This window comes from Lissotriton helveticus, chromosome 4_1 (assembly GCF_964261635.1).
Source record: "Lissotriton helveticus chromosome 4_1, aLisHel1.1, whole genome shotgun sequence".
In the NCBI taxonomy this organism is placed as follows: Eukaryota; Metazoa; Chordata; class Amphibia; order Caudata; family Salamandridae; genus Lissotriton; species Lissotriton helveticus.
The window spans coordinates 1,714,152,057-1,714,177,604 of NC_136063.1; the positions used below are offsets into that span (position 1 = coordinate 1,714,152,057).

Here is a 25,548-nt window from a genome sequence, read left to right on the forward strand (position 1 = left end):
CCGTCCATACATTTACCAGAAATTATTGTCTTGATTCTGACACGAGAGCAGATACCCAAGTAGGCCAAGCCTCCTTGCGGAATCTGTTTAGCAGCCGTCTGGGCTGTGATGTTGGGTCTTTTAAGGTAGAAGGTGGTTGTTGGGCTTGCTATTCTATTCAGTGCTTATGACTATTGATGAGGATCCCCTGGAAGAGAAGGATAAGTTACTTACCTGTAATCCTAGTTCTCTTCCAAGGGTATCCTCATCAAAGTCATAAGCAACCCACCCGCCTCCCCAGGTAAATGAGAGCTGTACGTTTTCATATGTGTATTTAGCCCTGACATCAGGGTTATGCGAAGAACAACTGACCTAACTGTCACCCCTGAGGCATGATGGGAAGCCTGGGTTCATGGCTGCCTTAAAGGCACAGTGCCAGTTTTTTGGTTGAAAATGCTTTCATTTTCTATGTTATTGCTTTTCAATGCAGCCTGAGGCTAACAATGTCTTTTTATGAGCAATTTTCAGGAGTTATGAGTGGTTTTACTCATTAAAACACAAAATTCAAAGGATATTTGATTTAATGTGTTCTTTGTTTCCTTTATAATTGCAGTACATGTACAAGGTTTTACATTGTGTTAGCCTCTTTTTGGGGCTGCATTGGTATGAGAAAAATAATATATGTACATACATATATGTGGAGTTAGATATATGTGTTTTTTACATATATATTTTTTTATTTTTCCCGGGGTCCCGCACATGGACGGGAATATTCAGTGCGTATGACTTTGATGAGGATACCCCTGGAAGAGAACCAGGATTACAGGTAAGTAACTTATCCCTTTCTAATGCTCGTTATTAATTATTGTTCAGCAGTCTGATACTTGTGCCAATATATGCAGTTTGTAAACAATTACAAAAATAATAATCATGATTGCTTTTATGTTGATTAGGTATGAGATTATTTTCAAACAACATGTGGCATCCGAGGACGTATTTCTGGGAATGTCTCGAAAAGATCCATCAACAGCATGCTGTGAAGACATGCTGGTGAGCTTAGAAACCTTTCTTTATCCTGGTAAAAATGCCATTACTACCATCTGCAGATACCACTACATTTCATTTCAATTACACCTAGAGAATTACTTGTCTCTGGAAGAATAGAATTCAACAGGATACAAGTGCATTGGAAACCAGCTGAAAGCAGAAAAGATTGAGTTAAATCTTAAATAGGAAATGTGCTTTTTTGGGCTCACAGTTCGCTTTCATTGTCTGTTAGCAACAGACCTTGTATTCCATATAGACGCAGAGTGTACTTTGTTCATCCCTTGCTAATGATTCAGTGGCTTTTGTGTCTGAGTCAATGGTTACCCTCCATATTCTTGTGTTTGTCCTGCCCAAGGAGCATTTCGATTTCAATGTGTTTTGAGGGACTCTCCCCCTCTCTCCTTACCTCTACCTTTCCTGCGTTCACTCTTTCTTCACAGTATTAATAAAGGCCCCTCTTCACCCACTTGACCTTCAGCCCCCTTGCCCTCTCACTCCCACCAGCAACAGGAACAACCTCAGAGGCCCACAACTGGAACAGGCACCTCCGTGCAGGTCATAGCTCCCAGCAGTGGAGTTCAAGGAAGTTGGTGGTGAACTCTTTGTGTCTCTGAGACTTCAGAACAGCAGGCAAGCACACACAAGCCCTTGGAGATTCTTCACAAGCAGGTTCATAGTAAAATTCCTTTCTTTGTCCTGTCCTTGGCAGAAGTCTTTTTCTGTTGTATGCGAGGATGTCTTCGAGGAAGACAGAGTTTAAACCATGCGATACCTGTCACCGCATGATGTCAGAAACCGACCCCCATCTCATCTGTCTTCGGTGTCTCGAGCGCGACCACAACTCAAAGTCATTCTTGGACTGTCAGGCCATAGCTAGAAGTCCTTGCGGGAGTGGGCTATGAAGCTCCTTGCAGCCAACAGACGACACCATCCAGCGAGATTTCATGGAGGTCCCATTATCGTTCGAAGAAGAGGTCGTAAGACCACTCCCAAAGCCCCAAGTACTCTTTGTCCCACTCAAAGTCATCAGGACACTCGGGGAAAAGACACAGGAAGATGAAGTCCAAGCGGACTTTGTCTTTGCCTTGACTGATGTCCGTCTAAGAACGAGTTAAGGAGCACAGATGCTCTAGGCACTGTTTTGTGGAGCGGGAGCCAGGGTCGACTTTGTGCCTCCCTCTCTTTCCGCGAGCCGGTGCAGCTAATATATAGTTAGACATCTCGTAATTAACTTGATGTCCACTATATGTATAAAATGGCCATGCGCACTTACAAAGCTGGGAGAATCGACTCCTAGGTTTCTAGGGAGTGTCGTGCTCATGCAAGGCACCCCCACACTTATAACCAAGCACCCTGCCTTTAGGATTGAAAGGCCTACCTTAGTAATGACTTGTAGGTTTTAAGTGCAGTGATCTCCGATATTAGGAATCTTATCTGTTATGAGTGGTGCTAGCACCAGCTCACATAGACTGCAATGGCAGGCCTGTAGTCACAGTTTGAGTGGTCGCTTATGGGTGGCATAATACATGCTGCAGCCAATGGGAGACCCATGGTGCACTTATATCCTGGGTACCTTAGTACCATAACCTAGGGACTTAGAAGGGTACACAGTATCCAATTAGGAAGGGTCAAAAGTACTTGCCATAGTCCAATTTAGGGAGAGAGCACAGTGACTGGGGTCCCAATTAGCAGGATCCCAGTCAGACTAATCAGAAAACAGAATGACACCAGAAAAAATGTGGGAGGTAACCATGAAAGCAGACCCTACATTCCTACAATCCTTCTGCTCTATCCAGTTTGTTGAGGCTGCCAGACCATACCCTCACTCTTCAGGTCTCCAATTGTACATAGGTTTCTGAAAGGGCTGGCTCAATTGTTTCCGCCCACGCCCTTTGTTATGCCACAGTGGGACCTTAATTTCGCTCTCACTTTTCTTATGTGTGTTCCCTTTGACCCTTTGCACAACTGTCCCCTCTGGCTGCTTTCCATGAAGACAGCCTTTCTGGTGCTAATACCATCTGCCTGGAGGGTGAGTGAGTTCCAATCACTATCTTGCACGTCTCCCTGCATGATGTCTTTCTTAGAAAAAGGGGTGCTTCATTTTAGCCAAAGGTTATGACACCATTCCATCTGAGTCAATCCATCACGCTGCCCACCTTCTTTGCTCCCCCGCATCTCTCTAAAAAAGAGTGGCATCTCCACCGCCGGACCCAAAAAGAGAGTAGTTGTTCTACCTTGACCACACCAGAGAGTTCCAGATGGACGACCAAATCTTTGTGGGGTACGTGGGAGCTATGAAGGTGCGAGCAGTGAAGAAAAGAACCATCTCTCGCAGGGTTGTTCTCTGCATTAAGATCTGCGATGCCCTGGCTAAGAAGCAGTTTACTGAGGGATTAGGGGCCCATTTCGCCAGGGTAATGGCTGCGAGTACGGCCTTGGCTCAGGGTGTCCCAGTCCTGGGCATCTGTCAGGCAGCAACGTGGACTTCCTTGCACACGTTTGCCAGGCACTACTGCCTGGACAGACAAGATTTCTAATTTACCAGCCCTGAGGAAGCCCAATTTGGGCGAAACGCGTTGGCTGTGTGTCCGATCATCTTGTACAAAGAATATGTCCACGGATGAAATAAGTGGATTGTGTACAATACTGAAGGACTTTTACTCATTTCGTGAAAGAGTGTACAAACACTCTTCCTTTTTTGTTGCCTCTCTATTCCCTTATTGCAGATTCCTTACAACCCCACCCATGCCTCCTGCTTTGCAGACTGATTTTGTTAGGACTAGGGTTGCTCCACCTTTCATGCCCTAGTTTTGCATATGTTTTTGTCAGTTACTTCATGGCTCTGCACTTCTGGTGTGAAACAAATGAAAAGTACAGAAGTCAGCGCACCTGGTTGATGCCTATATAGGTGACTGCGATGTCATAACCAACGCTTACGATACCGATGACATTACACGCACCGAATGGAGCTACCCGATGCCGCGTGCAAGGGTCCCTGCTCGCTTAAAAGTTTCCAAATCCAGCCTGGGAAATTCAAAGGTAAGGAATCTGCAGCTAGAGTCTCTACCAGATAAGTAACTTGTTCTTCACACAGTTCTAGTACTGATATCTCTTCTAACCAATAGTTCCTGGTGTATGAAAAGCTGCGTTTCCCAGCCCCGTAGCACCATTTTCATTATTTTTTGCTAATGATGATGTGGGTCCCACCCACATTATCACTAAGCAAATGTGAACAAAATTACTTTTTACTTTGTGACTTCTTTACAATGTAGAGTGAGCAGGGCGACAAAGTTAGATGCTGTGATGAAAGCATTGTAATGTGGCATGTGTACAGTTCTGTGATTATAAAAAGTTTGCTTCATTATCATACTTTATAATATCGTTGTTTCAATGCTCTAATGACATTTTTGATCACTTTGTGGACAGAACAGAAACCATGTGATGTAATTAGTGTTAGGTCTGAAGATAGTAAATTAAAGAAAAATTGTTTGTGCATTTAATAAATAAACACGGTAGGGCAGATTGAAAGCGAAAAGGAAAGAGATTTGAGCTATAAAGAAGGAAGACATACCAGTAAGCAAAGAGTCATGAAAGTTTAGCTAAAAATAATGTTTTTTTTTTTTTACACCAACTCAAAAGTGAGTAGTAGTCGAAAACGTGCCATTGTGTACAAAACAGACATGCATGCAAACAGTGATGTACCAGTTTGTCCTGTATGAAATGAAACGGAACTAAGCCTTGCAAAACAATAATTCAATACCTCACTGTGTTTTTTCTCAGGTCAGAATTAAGTTGCCCGGGGTAAAGTCAGGAGACATTGTGCTCGATGTCCGTGATAAGTTTCTTGATCTGCGAACCCCAAAATAGTAAGTAATCCTTTCATAAAATATATTAAATATCATCTTGACAATATCAGGCATATTCTAATGCTCATGTCTTCTGTATGCAATATTACTTTTACTTGTTATTTGTAATATTTTTTACAAATCTGCAGATTTATACTGCAACACTGCTACCAGTTATTTGCTGTTAACTACGTTTCACATTTGCAAAAGTGAAACGACATTGATAAAGAAAATACAGTGCATTAGTGCCAACATTTTGGGAGCAGTGCCTGCTGCTGTACCGGTTTGAAAAGTTGCTGGTTTCGCTCAACACAAGTGCCTTTCTGATTCTTGCTTGTGTGCCGCAACTTTTCATGTATAGGGTATGCCCACTTTCAGATGTGTTTGGTAGATCAAAATGGATGCCATTGTTGTGCCATCCTTGGCCAGTGTTCCATTGCGGTAGCCTAACGGCAGCATGTCTCTTTGTCAAATCCCCCTGATGTTTGCCAATCATTGCATTTGTTTTTGGTACCAGGGACACTGGTGGCTGACTAAAACTTCGCGCAGGCCGTCTCTTTTCCTGTCCTGCAAAGTGGTTTCTTTCGGGCCAGGTGAAGTTGCACACATCCACACTCTAGCCCCAGGCACAAATAAACCTGCCCTCCAGACAAGAGACCATTCCATCCAGAGTGGCCACTGGATTGGGAGTTAGTTGTGGGGACGAAGATGACCCCTGAAACTCATGTTCCAGGATCTCAGGCTATGGTGGTGAATGGTGATAAATGTCAATTCCAGTGCACTCCTCAGCATCGCATACATCGCCGTGTCGCTGCAGACACAGCCCTTTGAGGTCTTGACTATTCTATCCCGCAGAGATAGATAGGCGAGTATATAGTAGGCAGTTCAAAATCTCTACCAACTGCGGATCGCGTACAGTTCATGTGGATACAATAACGCGCATTGTCAACTTCGTGCGCGAGCCGCGCTCTCCCTCTGTTGCCACATGCATTAAACTCACCAGGCAGCACACCCCCTCCCTCTCCATGTGGTCGCTCACATTCACGTCGGAGTGCTTTCCCCGACATGCTCTGCCCCACTGCCCCATTTGTCTGTGCCTCGAATCAGACTGCAAAGGCTGCCGCTCCCCCGCCCACCCCCCGCCACAGCAATGCGGAGAGCTTGTTTCCTCCAGTTTCCTCCTTTTCAGTTTTATTTCTTCCTTTGCCCCTCTAACCTTCGTTCTTGTTCCTCCTTTTTCCTTATATCTCCTGCCCCTTTTCCACCTCGCGTTCTTTTACTTATTTATTTAATGCGCTTTTATATAACGCAAGATTACCCGAAGGTGTCCTTCCCCTCCCTTGTTCATTCCCTCCTTCCTGCGTGCACCATGCAGTCCTTCCGCGGCTCACTTCTTTCCCCACATTTCCACCTGGGCCGCCTCTAATCCTGTAACCACCCTCTCCATGTCGCTGTCTCTTACTCCACGTGGCCTGCCTCTTTTCACTCGTTCTCTGGCTGCCTTTGTCCCAGTGCCTCCTGATGCACACCACCACACACGTCACTCTCTTGACCTCTCTGCGCAGTCTCTCATGTTCCTTCTTTTTTTTCCGCTACGCCACTCCCCCTCACTATACCATTCCATTGCACCTCCTCCTCTACCCCCCCATCTCTGGCTACGTCTCACTTCTTCCACATCATTACTTCCCCAGTCCGCCCTTTGCTCCCTCTCACCACCTGTAAGCATCTTCAGGTGCACTCTCTTAAGTGTCCACACACCCTTTTCATGCCCTGTCCTCCCTCTCCTTGTGTACCCTCTAGAGCAGCACTCTCTTTTATAATGTTCTCTCATCCACTTTCTTCACATCACTTCTCTTTTACCTCCCATTTCTTACAATATTCCACCTTAGAGTCCTCACCCGTCACTCTTTCTTTCCTTCCCATCCACATTTCATTCTTTTCTCTCTTCCCTCTGCTTCTCCTTTCTCTTTTCCCCTCCACTATTCCCTCAGAGCTTTTGCCTCCTTCTTCCTATGCTCGCTCCCTCACCCTTCTCCCGCCCTCCGTCCCATCCTCTCATCCTTATCCCATTGTTTTTGCCCCCCGCCATCGTCTCTTCTGTATCTCGTTATCTTCTCCACTCTTGCCTCATTTTCTTTATTTTCTCTCCCTATGCTTATCCGTCCTCATCTCCTTCTGTTCTCCCCACCCCTCTTTCTCATCTTCCGATGTTCTTTCCTCTCCTTGCAGCGACCTTCTTCCCCTCTTCCTGCGTAAACCCCATCTCTTCTCCACATCGGTTTTATTCTCTCCCTGCTCGTCATTTCTAGCATGTGTTCCGCCCCCACCGCCATATGTTCACCTCCTCTCTCCCCTCTCCATCCTTCCATCTCATCTCTTTCTGGCCTCACCCCTACCTCGCACTTTATTTTCTTCAGGACAGTCTGGATGCTTCACAGCTCCTCTGGCCTCCCTGCCCCCTCCCCCTGATCTCTTTCTTGCTCCTCTCCTCTCCAGCCTCCTTTTCCTCTAGTCTCTTTCCACTCCAATCTCTTTTGAGTCTCTCTCTTCCACCTACATCCTCGCCCTTATCTCATCCACCCTCTTCTCTTCACCTTCTATCCTTTTCTCCTGGTCCTTCTATCCCACTCTTTATCCTCTCACCCCCATCTCTATCCTGCCCGCTCCCCATGCTTCTCCATTTCTTCTATTTTCTTTTCTCTCTCCTTACCCAGCTTCTGCTCTTTCTGTACTCTCCCCTCATGATCCTGCCTCATCTTATCACCTTTTAGTTCTCCTCCATCAATCTTCCACATTTTCCATCGATGTTCACTCATCTCCCCACCTCCTTCTCTCATCTTTAGATCCCATGCCATCTCCCACTCTCCTCCCCCCTATCTAGTCTTGTGTTTCCTAAAACTCGCAGGTATTCAGAGGGTAGGAGGCTTCTGAGTTTCTAAAAGCACTTTGCACTTCAGGAGGTCTAGCCCACACAAGAACAGTCATCCCCCTTGAAAATCATCCTTCATGTGCTGAATCGCGACTCTGCAGTGCAGGCGTGTGTGCTCTCTAGGGCCCAAGCATGATTAATTGTTGCCACATAATTACACGCCAAATAATTACACAGCACTCAATGCAACATGCACTCCAAACAATACCACTCAGTGCCATATAACTATATGCTACATAATTACACTGCACTCAATGCAACATACACTCCAAATACCACTCAGTACCACATAATTACACGCCACAAAATTACACTCTACTGAATACAACATACACTCCCCATATTACCACTCAGTGCCACATAATTACACGCCACATAATTACTCTTCTCAATGCAACGTAAATACACTGTACATAATATCACTCAGTGTCATATAATTACACACCTCATACTTACACTCCACTTATTGCAACATAGATACACTTTATCTATCTATGGCCCTCACTCTATCTGTCTATCTATCGCCCTCACTCTATATATCTATCGCACTCTATCTATCGCATCACTCAGCACCACCACAACATCACTCAGGGGCACCACAACAACACTATGCGCTACCACAGCATCCCCTCGTGATCCTGCCTCATCTTATCACCTCTTAGTTCTCCTCCTTCCATCTTCCACTTTTTCCATCGATGTTCACTCATCTCCCCGCACCCTTCTCTCATCTTTAGATCCCATGCCATCTCCCACTCTCCTTCCCCCTATCTAGTCTTGTGTTTCCTAGAACTCGCAGGTATTCAGAGGGTAGGAGGCTTTTGAGTTTCGAAAAGCACTTTGCACTTCAGGAGGTCTAGCCCACACAAGAACAGTCAGCCCCCTTGAAAATCATCATTCATGTGCTGAATCGCGACTCTCCAGTTCAGGCGTGTGTGCTCTCTAGGGCCCAAGCATGATTAACTGTTGGCAAACTGGCCTGACCCCTACCTAGGCTAGTGACCTCTCTGTGACAAAAAGCCATGCCTTGTGAACTACCAGATCCTGTACACCTGTGCTTGCATACATTCAGTTCATAGTGGGCACTTCTCACACACACACACACACACACACACACACACACTGCACCCTCACACACAATGCACACACTGCACCCTCACACACACTGCACACACTGCACTCTCACACACACTGCACCCTCACACACACTGCACCCTCACACACACTGCACCCTCACACACTGCACCCTCACACACTGCCCACACTTCACCCTCACACACACTGCCCACACTTCACCCTCACACACACTGCACACACTGCACCCTCACACACACTGCACACTCGCACACACTGCACCCTCACACACACTGCACCCTCACACACACTGCACCCACACACACTGCACCCTCACAAACTCTGCACCCTCACACACACTGCGCACACCTCACCCTCACACACACTGCACACTGCACCCTCACACACACTGCACCCTCACACACACTGCCCACACTGCACCCTCACACACACTGCCCACACTGCACCCTTACACACTGCACACACTGCACCCTCACACTGCACACACTGCACTCGCACTCACACACAGTGCACACACTGCACCCTCACACGCTCTGCACCCTCACACACTGCACACACTGCCCCCTCACACACACTGCACACACTGCACCCTCACACACACTGCACCCTCACACACTCTGCACACCCTCACACACTCTGCGCACCCTCACACACTCTGCGCACCCTCACACACTCTGCGCACCCTCACACACTCTGCGCACCCTCCCACACTCTGCGCACCCTCACACTCTGCGCACCCTCACACTCTGCGCACCCTCACACCCTGCGCACCCTCACACCCTGCGCACCCTCACACCATGTGCACCCTCACACCCTGCGCACCCTCACTCCCTGCGCACCCTCACTCCCTGCGCACCCTCACTCCCTGCGCACCCTCACTCCCTGCGCACCCTCACTCCCTGCGCACCCTCACTCCCTGCGCACCCCCACTCCCTGTGCACTCTTACTCCCTGCGCACCCTCACTCCCTGCGCACCCTCACACCCTGCGCACCCTCACACCCTGCGCACCCTCACACCCTGCGCACCCTCACACCCTGCGCACCCTCACACCCTGCGCACCCGCACCCTCACACCCTGCGCACCCACACACACTGCGCACACCTCACCCTCACACACACTGCACCCTCACACACACTGCCCACACTGCACCCTCACACACACTGCCCACACTGCACCCTTACACACTGCACACACTGCACCCTCACACTGCACTCGCACACACTGCACTCGCACACACTGCACTCACACACACTGCACTCACACACACTGCACACACTGCACCCTCACACGCTCTGCACCCTCACACACTGCACACACTGCCCCCTCACACACACTGCACACACTGCACCCTCACACATACTGCACCCTCACACACTCTGCACACCTTCACACACTCTGCGCACCCTCACACACTGCACCCTCACACACACTGCACCCTCACACACTCTGCACACCTTCACACACTCTGCGCACCCTCACACACTCTGCGCACCCTCACAAAGTCTGCGCACCCTCACACCCTGCGCACCCTCACACCCTGCGCACCCTCACTCCCTGCGTACCCTCACTCCCTGCGTACCCTCACTCCCTGCGTACCCTCACACCCTGCGCACCCTCACACCCTGCGCACCCTCACACCCTGCGCACCCTCACACCCTGCGCACCCTCACACCCTGCGCACCTGCGCACCCTCACACCCTGCGCACCCTCACACCCTGCGCACCCACACACTCTGCGCACCCACACACTCTGCGCACCCACACACTCTGCACCCTCACACACTTTACAATGGAACATACACTCCAAATACCACTCGGTGCCACATATTTACTCTGCAATCAATGCAACATACACTCCAAATAACACTCAGTGCCACATAATTGCACTCCCATAATTACACTGCACTCAATGTAAAATACACTCCAAATACCACTCAGTGCCACATAATTACACGCCACATAATTACACTGCACTCAATGCAAAGTACACTCCAAATCCCACTCAGTGCCACATAATTACACGCCACATAATTACACTGCACTCAATGCAACTGTTAGACGGGGACCCTGAGGGTCGGCCGGGTACTGAGGGAGAGATCCCCGAGGGGGACCGTCTCCGGTGATCGTACAGACAAGTTACCTCCCTCCCCACAAACAGGCACCACACCAAGTCGAGTTCAATGCTTTATATAAGGTTCTTAAGGCAAGGATATCAGCGATACAGGATATCTCGGACCCGGGGGTCCTCTCACTTCTAGTCTCTGTAGGGAAAGGGGGTAGCGGGACAGTCTTGGTACCGGATCGGTACAGGTAGTGGTAAGGGGCGAGCTCACAATCCTCGAGCTGGAGGGTCTGTGGATCGGGCCGCGGCAGCGCCAGCAGGCCAAGATGGTAGTCTCACAAGGCAGAGGGCCGCGGCAGCGCCAGCAGGCCAAGTCGATGGTTTCACGAGGCAGAGGGCCGCGGCAGCGCCAGCAGGCCAAGATGGTAGTCTCACAAGGCAGAGGGCCGCGGCAGCGCCAGCAGGCCAAGTCGATGGTTTCACGAGGCAGAGGGCCGCGGCAGCGCCAGCAGGCCAAGATGGTTTCACTAGGCAGAGGGCCGCGGCAGCGCCAGCAGGCCAGTCACGGATGAGTTCTTCTCGGGTCTCTCGACTCCAGGATACAACTGCCTTCCTGGTCTGGCACTGCCCCAGTTATAGGTCTGGTCCCCTTTGATGTCCGGACCCTCGCGCCTGGGGGCCGGGAGGTCCGGGATGAGGGAGTCCAGACACCCAGCAGGGGTGTGGAGCCACCGCCCAGGGCGGCCGGGGGTGATCGACACCTGGCGGAGGGGAGCCGTTGACGATTCCTTCTCCCATTGACTTGCCAAGTGGTCACTCTGCCTCCTGGGGGGAGGTTGGTGCCCCGATGTCGGGGCCGGCCGGGCCCAGGGTTAGGGTCGAGTTGAGGCCACGCGGCCTCGTGCTGCAGTGCCCCAAGATGGCGGCCGGTTCGATGTCGTGGTGTGGATGGTGACCCAGGCCAGCTGGGTCCGGGGCTGGTGTCTTGTAGTGGAGGGATTGCAGGGTACTTCGGGTGGTCGTTTAGGGACTTTGGCTGGGGATGCAGGGAGAGCCAGGGTCCAGGTCCTACTGCGGGGAGGGGGGGCAGCCCGACCATGCGGCCTGTCCAACATGCGTCCCCCCCAGCTGAAGGCGGGGAGAGTCAGCCATCTTCCTGGGGACTCTCCTCGCTGAGGCGGAAAAAGCGTGACAGGCCGTCGGCGTTGGCGTGGTCCTGGCCTGGACGATGTTCCACCGTGAAGTCCATCCCCTGCAGGGAGATGGACCAGCGCAACAGCTTCGGGTTTTCCCCCCGCATTTGCATCAGCCATTGCAGGGGTCGGTGGTCTGTTTGCACCCGGAAGTGGGTGCCGAAGAGGTATGGCCGGAGCTTCTTGAGTGCCCAGACTACGGCGAAGGCCTCTCTCTCAATGGTGCTCCAGCGCTGTTCTCGGGGCAAGAGGCGTCTGCTGATGAAGACCACCGGATGGTCGACCCCTTCGGCGTTGAGTTGGGAGAGGACGGCCCCCACACCATGATCGGAGGCGTCCGTCTGCACAATGAATTCCCGGCTGTAGTCGGGAGCCTGGAGCACGGGGGCCGTGCACATGGCGGTCTTTAGTTTCTCGAAGGCCGATTGGCAGTCCAGGGTCCAGTTGACGGTTTTGGGGCCCTTTTTGGAGGTGAGCTCTGTGAGGGGCCCCACGATGCTGCCATAGTCCTTCACGAACCGCCGGTAGTATCCGGTGAGCCCCAGGAAGGCCCGGACCTCCGTTTGGGTCGTAGGGGGTTGCCAGGCCTGGATGGCAGCAATCTTGAGTTGGAGAGGAGCCACTAGCCCGCTTCCCACTTGGTGTCCCAGGTAGGTCACGGACCCTTGACCAACCTGGCACTTGCTGGCCTTGATGGTGAGCCCGGCTTGCTGGAGGGCGTGTAGAACCTCCCGCAGGTGGCGGAGGTGGTCGGTCCACTGGTGGCTGTACACAGCAATGTCGTCCAGGTAGGCGGCGCTGAAGTCTTCCAGGCCCGCCAGTACCTGGTTTACCAGCCGTTGGAACGTGGCCGGGGCGTTTTTCATGCCGAAGGGCATGACTTTAAAGTGGTAGTGCCCGTCTGGGGTAGAGAAGGCGGATCGTTCTTGGGCCCGAGGGGTGAGGCCGATCTGCCAGTAGCCCGCTGTTAGGTCGAAGATGCTCAGGTAGCGGGCGGCCCCCATCCGGTCAATTAGCTCGTCGGCCCGGGGGATGGGATGAGCGTCGGTCCGGGTAACTGCATTCAGCCCCCGATAGTCCACGCAGAACCGGAGCTCCGGGGCAACGCCCGGGGCGGCCGCCTTGGGAACCAGGACGACTGGGCTTGCCCAGGGGCTGTCTGAGGGTTCGATCACTCCCAGGGTCAGCATTTTGGACACCTCGGTCTGGATGCAGGCTCGTACCCGGTCTGGTACGCGGTATGCCCGGTGTCGGATAGGAGGGCTGTCCCCGGTGTCCACATCGTGGAGGCACCAGGGGGTGACTCCGGGGGTGAGGGAGAACAGGGAGGCGAACCGCCTCAGGAGCGTTTGGCAGTCTTGGCGTTGCTCCGGGGACAGGGCCTCGGAGAGCTGGACCCCTTCCACTGAGCCATCCTGCTCGAAGGCCCTCAGTAAGTCCGGAAGGGGTTCGGAGTCTTCTTCTGTCCCATTATCGGTAGCCATCAGGAGGCTGAGCTCGGATCGCACAAAATGGGGTTTTAGCCTGTTGGCATGGAGGACCCGTAGGGGGTTCCGGGCAGTCTCCATGTCGATTAAATAGGTGACGGGCCCTTTGCGTTTGATTACCTTGAAGGGCCCGGACCATCGGTCTTGGAGTGCACAGGGTTCAACCGGGGACATCACCCAGACCTGTTGTCCCGGTTCGAACTCAATGGAGGACGCGTGCTGATCGTACCACCTCTTCATGTCCTCCTGACTGGCCTCGAGATTGGCTTTGGCGGTGTCTCGGAACTGCCGGGTCTGGTTGCGGAGAGCCAGGAGGTACCTGTAGATGTCCGGGGGAGTTTTCTGGGGAGGCTGCTCCCAACCTTCCTTGACTAGGCTGAGGGGACCCCGGACGGGGTGCCCGTACAGGAGTTCAAATGGGCTGAAGCCGAGGGACTTCTGAGGGACCTCCCGATAGGCAAACAGGAGGCAGGGAAGTAGCACGTCCCACTGGCGTCGAAGGGGTTCTTCTAGGCCCATAATCATCCCCTTGAGGGTGCGGTTGAACCTCTCGACCAGTCCGTTTCCTTGCGGGTGATAGGGGGTCGTGAATTTGTAGGTGACCCCGCATTGTTGCCAAAGAGACTTCATATATCTGGAGATAAAGTTCGTGCCCCTGTCACTGACGACCTCCCGGGGGAACCCCACCCGGGAGAAGATCCCCATCAGGGCCCGGCCCACCACGGGGGCCGTCACCGTCCGAAGAGGGATGGCCTCGGGATAGCGAGTGGCGTGGTCTACGAGGACCAGGATGAACCGGTGTCCTTGGGCTGTTCGAGGGTCGAGGGGCCCCACAATGTCTATTCCCACTCGTTCAAACGGGGTGGTGACGACAGGAAAGGGTTGCAATGGTGCTTTGATTTTTCGGCCACTTTTTCCGCTGGCCTGGCAGGTGGGGCAGGCCTTGCAGTGGTTGGTGACATCCTTTCGCATGTGGGGCCAGAAAAAATGGGTCACCAGGCGGTCGTAGGTTTTATCCTGCCCCAGGTGTCCGGCAAGGGGGACATCGTGGGCTAAGTTCAGGAGGAAGTCTCGGAAGCGAAGGGGTACCACCAGCACCCGACTGGCCCCTAGTTCCGCCACTTTCTGCTCGCTGTAGAGCAGGTCTTGGTCCCAGTAGATCCAGTGGGCCCCCGAGGTATCCCCGGTGCTCTGGGCCAGGGCTTGCTGCCGGAGTCCTTCGAGAGAGGGACAGGTTTTCTGTTCGGCCCGGAATTGTTCCTGCGTGGGGCCTCCCTCCTGCCGCCATTGTGCCAGGTCAGGGACGTCCCGAAGCTGGTCGGATCCTTCTTCGGTTTGGGTCAATGGACTGGCTCCTGGGGCGGCCTCCTCTGGGATGAGCGCGGGAGGAGGTTCTGGCCACTCGGGCTCTTCTGGGCTGGGGACCGCGCGGGCGGTCATGGACCGGGTCGTGACGCAGACCCATTCGGGGAGGCCAAGCATTCCCAGGTGCTCCCTCCGTTCGACAGCTGCCCATGGAGAGCTTTCAAGGTCGTTTCCTAGGAGGCAGTCCACGGGGGCATCATCGCGGACAGTTACTTTTAACATCCCTGTTACTCCCCCCCACTCGAAGGGGACGCAGGCCATGTGGCATAGGCTTTCGGAGTTGTCGGCTGATCGGACAGGGCAAAGAATGTTCGGCAAGATTTGGTCGGGAGTGACGAGGTGGCGTCGGACCGCCGTTACACTGGCCCCGGTGTCGCGGAGGGCTTCCGCCCGGCGGCCATTAATGTTGACCCATTGACCGTACTTCTGGGTGTTGGCGGGAAGGGGGGCCCGCGGAATCATGTCTCTCTCCCCTAAGCAGACCAGTGCCATGGCGGCGGGCGCCCATTCAGAGGGATCGGTCTCGTACTCTTCTTGGTCTTCCGGGATTAGTTCTTCCCCTAGGGCCGCCGCTGCAACTTGGCGGGGGGTAGTGTTCGGATTCTTTGGGCAGTTGGGATCACTGGCGTAGTGGCCGGGTCGCTGGCACCTGTGGCACGTAATGTTGGCCCGGAAACCGGCCCGGACGGCCGGGCTTCCTCGGCCAACCGGGGTCGAGGGGTTTCTGGGGGGTGACGAGGGGCCGGGGTCTCTCCCCCGACCCTGACTCCCTCCTCCCCCTCGGGGGCGATACGGTCTGGATAATTCGCTGGGTGCGTTCCGGCCAACTCGGGTGCTTTCCCACCGGTCGGCTTCGACGGCGAGTTGTCGAGGGTCGGTTAGCTTACTGTCCAGGAGGTGTTGCCGGAGCTCCACGAAGCAGTTGTTCGACAGGTGTTCCCATACGATAAGGTCAAAGAGTTGTTCGTAGGTGGTTACTTTGTTGCCCTTGATCCACCCCTCGAAGGCTCGGCTAAAAAAGTTCACGTACTCCACCCAAGTTGTACCCGGAATCCGTTTGCAGTCGCGGAACCGTTGGCGGTACATCTCAGGTGTGAGCCCGTATCGAGTGAGGAGGGCGGCCTTCATGTGGTCGTAGGAGGTCATCAGCTGGTCCGGGAGTTGCAGCAGGGCGTCCCGCCCTTCGTTGACAAACCTCCTCCATAATCCGGCTCCCCAATCGCTTCGGGGAATCCGGTGGGAGGTCATTGCCACCTCATAGGCTTTAAACCACTGCTGTATATCATCGTTCTTGTGGTATTCCCGGATGACATCTTTGGGGATGTGAACCTTGGGTTCGGTCGAGGCAGACGGGGTCGGTCGTTCGGGGAGCCCGAGGTCTTTATTCTGTTTCTGGATCTCCAGTGCTTTGAGATCGCGCTCATGTTCGTACTCTAGTTTCTTTTCCTCTAGCTCTCTCTGTCTTTGCTTGTCTTCTCGCTCTTCCTTGAGCCGTAAGTGTTCCAGGGTTATTTTTTGTTCGGCCAGCTTGAGTTCTCCATCCAAGCGAAGTCGGGCTAGTTCTAATTCGTGGAGTCTGGTTTTTTCTCTTTCTCGGATCTCTTCCAGGGAGAGACCCGCTCTTTCTTTAGTTGGTGCGGGGCTCGTTTCGGTCGTTTGTGTTCGGGGTACGGCCGTACCCGTTTCCGCCCAGGCTTCTAGGGCTCGTTTGAAGTCTTCCTTCGTACTCAGACCCGTGGTTGGGAGACCAAGTTCCATGCAATATTGCTTCAGTTCTCGGTGGTTGTAGTCTTCCAATTTTTCCATCTGGAATTTCTCCGTTGTTCCGCTCTCTGTTGTCATGGTGGTCGTGTGTCGTGGGTCGGGTGACTTTCTGTACGATTATGCGTAGGTTCGGATCCCGTCGCTGGCCACCAATGTTAGACGGGGACCCTGAGGGTCGGCCGGGTACTGAGGGAGAGATCCCCGAGGGGGACCGTCTCCGGTGATCGTACAGACAAGTTACCTCCCTCCCCACAAACAGGCACCACACCAAGTCGAGTTCAATGCTTTATATAAGGTTCTTAAGGCAAGGATATCAGCGATACAGGATATCTCGGACCCGGGGGTCCTCTCACTTCTAGTCTCTGTAGGGAAAGGGGGTAGCGGGACAGTCTTGGTACCGGATCGGTACAGGTAGTGGTAAGGGGCGAGCTCACAATCCTCGAGCTGGAGGGTCTGTGGATCGGGCCGCGGCAGCGCCAGCAGGCCAAGATGGTAGTCTCACAAGGCAGAGGGCCGCGGCAGCGCCAGCAGGCCAAGTCGATGGTTTCACGAGGCAGAGGGCCGCGGCAGCGCCAGCAGGCCAAGATGGTAGTCTCACAAGGCAGAGGGCCGCGGCAGCGCCAGCAGGCCAAGTCGATGGTTTCACGAGGCAGAGGGCCGCGGCAGCGCCAGCAGGCCAAGATGGTTTCACTAGGCAGAGGGCCGCGGCAGCGCCAGCAGGCCAGTCACGGATGAGTTCTTCTCGGGTCTCTCGACTCCAGGATACAACTGCCTTCCTGGTCTGGCACTGCCCCAGTTATAGGTCTGGTCCCCTTTGATGTCCGGACCCTCGCGCCTGGGGGCCGGGAGGTCCGGGATGAGGGAGTCCAGACACCCAGCAGGGGGGTGGAGCCAGCGCCCAGGGCGGCCGGGGGTGATCGACACCTGGCGGAGGGGAGCCGTTGGCGATTCCTTCTCCCATTGACTTGCCAAGTGGTCACTCTGCCTCCTGGGGGGAGGTTGGTGCCCCGATGTCGGGGCCGGCCGGGCCCAGGGTTAGGGTCGAGTTGAGGCCACGCGGCCTCGTGCTGCAGTGCCCCAAGATGGCGGCCGGTTCGATGTCGTGGTGTGGATGGTGACCCGGGCCAGCTGGGTCCGGGGCTGGTGTCTTGTAGTGGAGGGATTGCAGGGTACTTCGGGTGGTCGTTTAGGGACTTTGGCTGGGGATGCAGGGAGAGCCAGGGTCCAGGTCCTACTGCGGGGAGGGGGGGCAGCCCGACCATGCGGCCTGTCCAACAGCAACATACACTCCAAATACCACTCAGTGCCACAGAATTACACGCCACATAATTACACTGCACTCAATGCAACGTACACTCCAAATCCCACTCAGTGCCACATAATTGCACGCCACATAATTACACTGCACTCAATGCAACGTACACTCCAAATACCACTCAGTGCCACATAATTATACGCCACATAATTACACTGCACTCAATGCAACATACACTCCAAGTACCACTCAGTGCCACAGAATTACACACCACATAATTACACTGCACTCAATGAAACATACACTCCAAATACCACAAGTGCCACATAATTACACGCCACATAATTACACTGCACTATATGCAACATATACACCACATCCCACTCAGTGGCACATAATTACACGCCAAATAATTACACTGCACTCAATGCAACATACACTCCAAACAAGACCACTCAGTGCCATATAATTATATGCTACATAATTACACTGCTCTCAATGCAACATACACTCCAAATACCACTCAGTACCACATAATTACATGCCACAAAATTACACTCTACTGAATACAACATACACTCCCCATATAACCACTCAGTGCCACATAATTACATGCCACATAATTACACTCTTCTCAATGAAACGTAAATACACTCCACATAATACAACTCAGTGCCATATAATTACACACCTCATACTTACACTCTACTCAATGCAACATAGATACACTTTATCTGTCTATCTATCTCTGGCCCTCATTCTATCTGTCTATCTATCGCACTCACTCTATCTTTCGCCATCACTCTATCTGTCTATCTATCCATCGCCCTCACTCTATCTATCTATCGCACTCACTCTATCTATCCATCGCATCACCGTAGCATCACCCTGCACCACCACAGCATCACTCAGGGGCACCACAACATCACTATGCGCTACCACAGCATCAATCTGTGCAACCACAGCATAACTCGGCGCCACCCCAGCATCAATCTGTGCAACCATTCAACAACAACTGGTTCAAATATGTTCTCTCAATGTTTCAGCTTTATTACAAATGTCACAAAAAGATGTTAATATTTCACTTCTGTTCTTGGATTTTCATCACAATAAAATACAATGAACATAATCTTCACAAAAGTTATTTACAAAAGCTATTGCCATTATAAATTACAATACCTTTTATTTAAGTAATAATTATTAAAAAAAATAAGTCATTTTTATTTGTAATATCAATACATCTAAGGTACGTAAATACAACACATATTGCATTACAAATGCTATAGGTGTCACATTTACGAAAGTCAAAACTATTGGCATTGTAAATGACAAAGCTATTAATTTAGCTATTTTCAAAACCAACACATAAATAAAAAATTTGCCATTTACGATACCAATAGCTCAAACTTTCCTAATGCAAAACCTATTGCATTGCAAATGCTTGTTGTACGGATGCCTCCCACCGCAGGGCTGTCTCCAGCAGTCAGCAACACCCACAACAGAGGCACAGAGAGGTAGGTGTGAGGGCTCTGCACTGAAGTGTGATTAAGGTAGACAAATGCGTGGCCTCACCAAACCGGTCCCCTTAAACCTGCAGCTCCACCCATTTTCACCCATAGCATCTACAAAAGGGCCGAGCTTTGGGCAGTCTAATCAGCAGCCATTTGCTAACAAAAGTGTGAATTACATTTGTAAGGAGAGCCTTTTCACCACAAACTCGCCATCAGTTGCCCTTTCGTGAAGGTCATTAGGTTGCTCTCTTCACTTTACTAGCACCTGTGCCCAATGCACTGAAGGCAGAAAGTGAGCAGGAGAGAAAAGGAAATAAAAATGTAAGGAGGACTACAGGAACAAGGATGAGGATAAAAGTGAAAAATAAGCATTTTAAAGAGACATTGGGAGGGCAAACATGAAAAAACAAAGGAAAAGAGCTGAGTAAAAAAGAAGAGGAGAAAAGGAGAGGAGAGAAGAATGAAAAGAAATAACAGAGCAGATAAAACATACGGAGTGTGGTGTGATAAAGAGTTAATGTGGACAGTGCTAAACGGTAGGAAAAGAATATATCGCAGTATAAGGGAAGGAATGAGAGAAATCAGCAAAATATAGCAAACAAGGGGAAAGGTGAAAGAAAGGAGAGACTCAGACTAAAGGAAGCAGCTTGAAATGAAGGACAGAAAAGAAGAGAAAAGTGAAAGTAATGAAAATAAAAGGAAAGCAGAAGCCTTGTGTGCTACAGGTAAAATTGGGGGTGATGCACCTGATGCAGAGCTGTGTTTGCAATATACCGCCCTTTGACTCTAACCCTGATGAAATGGTTTAGTGGTTAATATACTGGCTGCAACCATAAATGTGGAGGCTGCAGGTCACCGGCCCTCTTGCCAACTCCCCCTACGACCTGTTCTAGCTTTACTTTACTTATAAATATAACACTTACTACAACATTTCAGTTGAAACATATATTGTTGTGTTAGTCAAAGGAGGCACAAAGCGACACCTGCCCCTGTATATTTTTGTTGGGTGTCTCTTACGCCATCTTATATTTGCCAGTCATTGTATGTTGTGCTTTGTCTGAGACTGGTGCATTTGTTGCAGCCTGCAGCATCTTCTTTGCAGTCTGTGCTAATAGATGTGTATCGCGCAGGGGCTGCAGTTGTGTTTTATTTGTTTGCATGTTGCAGTTCTGCGGTGTGGTATTGTGTGTGTGTGTGTGTGTGTTTGAACTATGCCCACTTCTAATTGATGTTGGTGTTACCAGAGCGTGTGCCCTGCTGCCCCTTTGCTTATACACGAGGCATGCACATATGCAAAGAAAAAAGAAAAAACCTTTAACTTTCCGCAATACACTACTCTTTCTCACCCCATACTTCTCTCTCTTCCAGGGGATCCTCATCAATAGTCATAAGCACTAGAATATTCCCGCCCATGCGCGAGACCCCGGAAACACATGTGCCCCACATATATGTATCTCTATATATATATATATATATATATATATATATATATATATATATATATATATATATATATATATATATATATATATATATATATATATATATATAAAAATAAGCAACTGCAGCCTCATATATACCAGAGCTGAATAATGCTGTAAGGACTTCCCATTATATCATAAAAAACGCATATTAGAAACAGGGAAAAACAACAGCAAAACATGTTTTGAAACTGTTTTAATGCTCAACAGTCAGCAGAAAACTCACATAGGACTGAAAGCATATACAGCTCCCAGGCTGCATTGCAAAAACACAGTCTAAAAAAACTGGAAAGCTAACTCATAGCAACGCAGAAATAAACTGGCACCGTGCCTTTAAGGCAGTCATGACCCCCAGCTTCCCATCATGCCTCAGGGGTGACAGTTAGGTCAGTTGTTCTTTCCGGCTCCTTCAGGAAGGATCCTGGTAACACAGCTCCACTTCTTTCTGATTTTAGTCAGAAATAATCTTTATTTTTCTCCATTTTTTCACCTTTCTTAGACGTCTTCTACCTTCTGAAGTAAGAGGCTGTCTTTTTTTGACAGTTTTGGGCATTTTTTCACCTCACAAAATGCCATCCCTTTTTGACACCTGTCCTTCTTGTAGTAAAAAGAAGGCCAAGACAGACTTACATGAAGTCTGTATCCTTTGTTTACCTGATGACCATGACGCCAAGACCTGTTCTTACTGCCAATCTCTGTCTAGGAGAACTTTGAAAGACAGAGAAAGGATCCGCCTCTATGGCCTGGCAGAGAAGTCTTCAAGAGGAAGGTCTACGCTGAGGAAGGGTTCCAAGAGGTCTAGAACACCATCTAGAACCAAGGCCTCTCATCCTTCTACATCTGCGTCGGGCTCGGCGCTGAAAAAACAACCACCGGTGGGTCATTTGTCTAAAAAACGACTTGCGACAGCGGGCTCGCCGTCAAGAGGACATAGTCTATCAGGTACGTCGTCGACGTCAAAGTTTCGTGACCATCCGCCGACGTCAACCCGGCGACGATCGGCGTCGAGAAGCCCTCCGCCATCGTCAACCCGGCGACGATCGGCGTCGAGATGTACCAGCCCTCCACTGTCCTCAACCTGGCGACGATCGGCGTCGAGATGTCCCATCCCTCCGCCGTCGTCAACCAGGCTACGATCGGCGTTGAGGAGCAGAGGCACTTCGTCGACATCAGTGCGACGTTCGGCATCGAGAGCAGGTTCCTTTCTGTCGTCACTAGTCCAGCAGATGACGTCGAGGAGCGAGAAGCCTCCGCCGCCGTCAACCCAGCGATGATCGGCGTCGAGGCCCCCGTCGTCGGCAGCACGACGTTTGGCGTCGAGGATAAACACCCCTCTGCCGTCGTCACCGAGGATTTCGACGTTGAGGATGGACACTACTCCGCCGTCATCTTGACGACACTCGACGTCGAGTAAGAGGAGTCCTCCGCCAACGTCTTCACACCGGCGTCTAGGCACAGGCATCCATCTGGTCTGGAGCGGAGTCGCTCGCCGTCGAGTAGAAGAGAGTTTCAGACAGCTTCAAGAAGTGAGGTCCTTTCGAGACCAGTCACTTCGGACCGGAGATCGGCGTCTAGGGGACGTTCAGGTTCGAGGGGCTCACCCCAGGCATCGAGACCTGCCTCAGTGAGGTCTAGAGAAGGATCGGTGGTATTGGTGACGGAGTCTGCATCACGCCATTCGTCTTCTCACTCCTCCAGACAGCTGTCTTCAAGACCAGCTTCTCCAACAGCCAGCAGTCCTGTCCATCAGTCTCCTTCTCGAAGGGAGACTTCCCCTGCTGTGCAATTGTCCCAGAGTTGGCTTCGTCCCTTGTACCACTGGAAGGATTCTGGTGCTACAAGATGTATGCAGCACTATGCCAGTCCTATCCACAGGTCACCTCTTCAGAGACTGGTGCAAGAAGTGGACAGGGCGAATTCCCCTAGGTGGGGAGAGCGCGCGGAGGAATCCCGTGGCAGACAGCGGGACAAATCCCGTTCTCCCAGAACTGACAGATCGAGGGGAAGAAGGCACAGTGCCCATCGCAGAAGTAGGAGAACACCATCTACTTCTTCTACCCACTTGTCAAGGAGGGATTATTCCCCTACTTTGACAGACAGTCCTATTTCTAGGATCTCTCCGGTAGATGACATCAATACCTACCAGGAGGTACTTCAGAGAGGGGCCCAGAAACTCAACATAGAGAAGTAGCAACGACAGTGATCTTCGAGACTCTGCACCAAAAAGCGGCATCCCGTCCATTAATACCCTTGGTTCCAGGGATTCTTGACCCTGTGATGGACACTATCCTGTCTCCGGCTACTGTCAAAGCTGTTCCAGCTCGAATACAGAAGAAGTATAAGCCGGCTTCTTCAGATCCTGTCTTCGTGAAGATGGATCCGCCTGCAGACTCTGTGATCGTGGCTGCAGCACAGAAGACACATGCTGTTACTGCCTCTTCCTCGGTTCCCCCCGATAAGGGGAGCAGGTCCCAGGACTCTTGGGGACTCAAAGTCTGCAATTCGGCGGCCTCTACCTTGAAGGTTTCCAGCACAGCTGCGTTGTTAGGCCGACACGATAGGGCGTTATGGGATTCTTTGGATCGCTTCAAAGAAAAGTTACCAAAGGAAGACCAGAAGGACTTAGCTGAGATACTTACCGAAGGATCGCTGGTAGCAAATCAGATGATCAGCACGGCAGCGGACGGCACTACATTATCAACACATACCTACACTCATGGGATCTGCGCCAGAAGATCATCTTGGTTGAGGCTCACAGGCCTCAAGCCTGATGCGCAACAGAGAATCTTAAACCTCCCATTCTCTAGCTCCTCTCTCTTTGGCACCCACGCAGATGAGGAGATGAGCAGAATGAAGTCTGAGCTTGACACCCTCAAAGCCGTCGGCCCAACAAAGGCAAGGGTTCCCAAAGAGGGTTCAAACCCCTCAGTGGTCCGAGGGCAAGAACCAGGGCAAGTCTCAATATCAGGGCCGTAAGTCCAACAGAGGTCGAGGTGGAAATCAACAGCAATCCACCACCACGGCCAGAACAGGAGGAAAGTCTTGAGCAGTGGCTTCCTCCAGCACCGTTGCCCACTCCAGTGGGAGGAAGTGCTTCACAACATCTGGTAGTGTGGTGCAATATCACAAAAGATCGTTGGGTGCTCAATATACTACGCAATGGGTACTCTACTTTCTGTGCGCCTCCAAAGGACATTCCTCCGAAAAAATCTTGTCCTCATCAGCTAAAGTTACTCTGACAGGAGGTGAAAGTTCTTCTTCAAAAACAGGCTATGGAAGAAGTTCCACCCTCTCAGCGAGGAAAGGGAGTCTACTCCAGGTACTTTCTTGTGCCCAAAAAAGATCAGGAGCACAAATTCAGACCGATCCTGGATCTTCGCCTTCTGAACAGAGTCATCATCAGGGAGAAGTTTCGCATGTTGGCCCTTCATCAAATATGTCCACATCTCTAAGTCGGAGACTGGATGTGTTCGATGGACCTCCAAGATGCGTACTTCCACATTCCCATTGATCCACGACATCGCAAGTACCTTTGGTTTGTGGTCGGACTCAAGTACTACCAATACAAAGTCTTGCCCTTCGGGCTCAAGTCTGCCCCACGAGTCTCCACCAAATGCATGACAGTGGTGACAGCCGCACTTCACAGAAGAGGTCTGTTCGTCTACCCTTACTTAAACGATTGGCTTCTCAAAGGCCCATATCCTCAACAAGTAAGGAGCGATTTTCAAGTTTGCCTTCAGCAGTTGCACGACCTGGGCCTCCATGTCAACAGGGAGAAGTCTGTGCAGCAACCCACCCAGACAATCCAGTCCATGGGATCAGTTCTGGATACAAGCACAGGAAAAGCGTTTCCTTCGGAGGAGAGACTTTCTTCGATGCAGCAGAAGTGCAGGACTCTGCTCCAGATGAAACACCCAACTGTCCGGCAGGTGGCATCCCTGCTGGGGTCAATGGCTTCCTGCATATTTCTCATACCCAACGCCTGGCTAAGAATGCGACCGTTGCAGCAAGATTTCGAAGACAAGTGGGATCAAGCAACGGGTCGCTGCGAGGATCGCATCTTGCTCTCTCAAGCAGCGAAATCCTCTATCAAGTGGTGGACTCGGCCTCGAAATCAGTTGGTGGGAGTTCCTTTTCACCAGCCGCTTCCAGTACAATCGCTGGTGACGGATGCCTCTCTGCAAGGATGGGGGGCACACATGGGGTCTCTTCAGATGCAGGGACGGTGGTCCAGGAAGGAGCAGTCTTATCACATCAACATGCTGGAACTGCGAGCAGTCCACCTGGCTCTAAAAGCTTTTCTTCCTGCGAACAAGTCCAGCTCGGTCCTGATCCAAACGGACAACACGACCACCATGTTTTATTTAAACAAACAGGGAGGTACAAGATCACGCCCTCTCTCTCTCTGGAGTTTCAGGCGATCTGGCACTGACTGTTAGCCCGAAACCTCTCGGTGGTGGCAGTGCACCTTCCAGGAGAGCAAAACATCAAAGCGGACGCTCTCAGTCGGCACTTCGAAGATCAGCCAGACTGGTTGC

General features: G+C 51.4%; 1 protein-coding gene across 2 annotated transcripts in view; it reads left to right on the forward strand.

The window, feature by feature from the left end:
* The window catches only part of DNAAF6 (dynein axonemal assembly factor 6), a 184,439-nt gene that overhangs the window by 101,553 nt on the left and 57,338 nt on the right, over positions 1–25,548 (forward strand). For both annotated transcript variants that reach the window (XM_078688387.1, XM_078688388.1), the window contains 2 exons: positions 933–1,029; positions 4,807–4,892. In XM_078688387.1, coding sequence (XP_078544513.1) covers positions 933–1,029; positions 4,807–4,892 — 183 coding nt within the window. The remainder of the gene's footprint in view (positions 1–932; positions 1,030–4,806; positions 4,893–25,548) is intronic.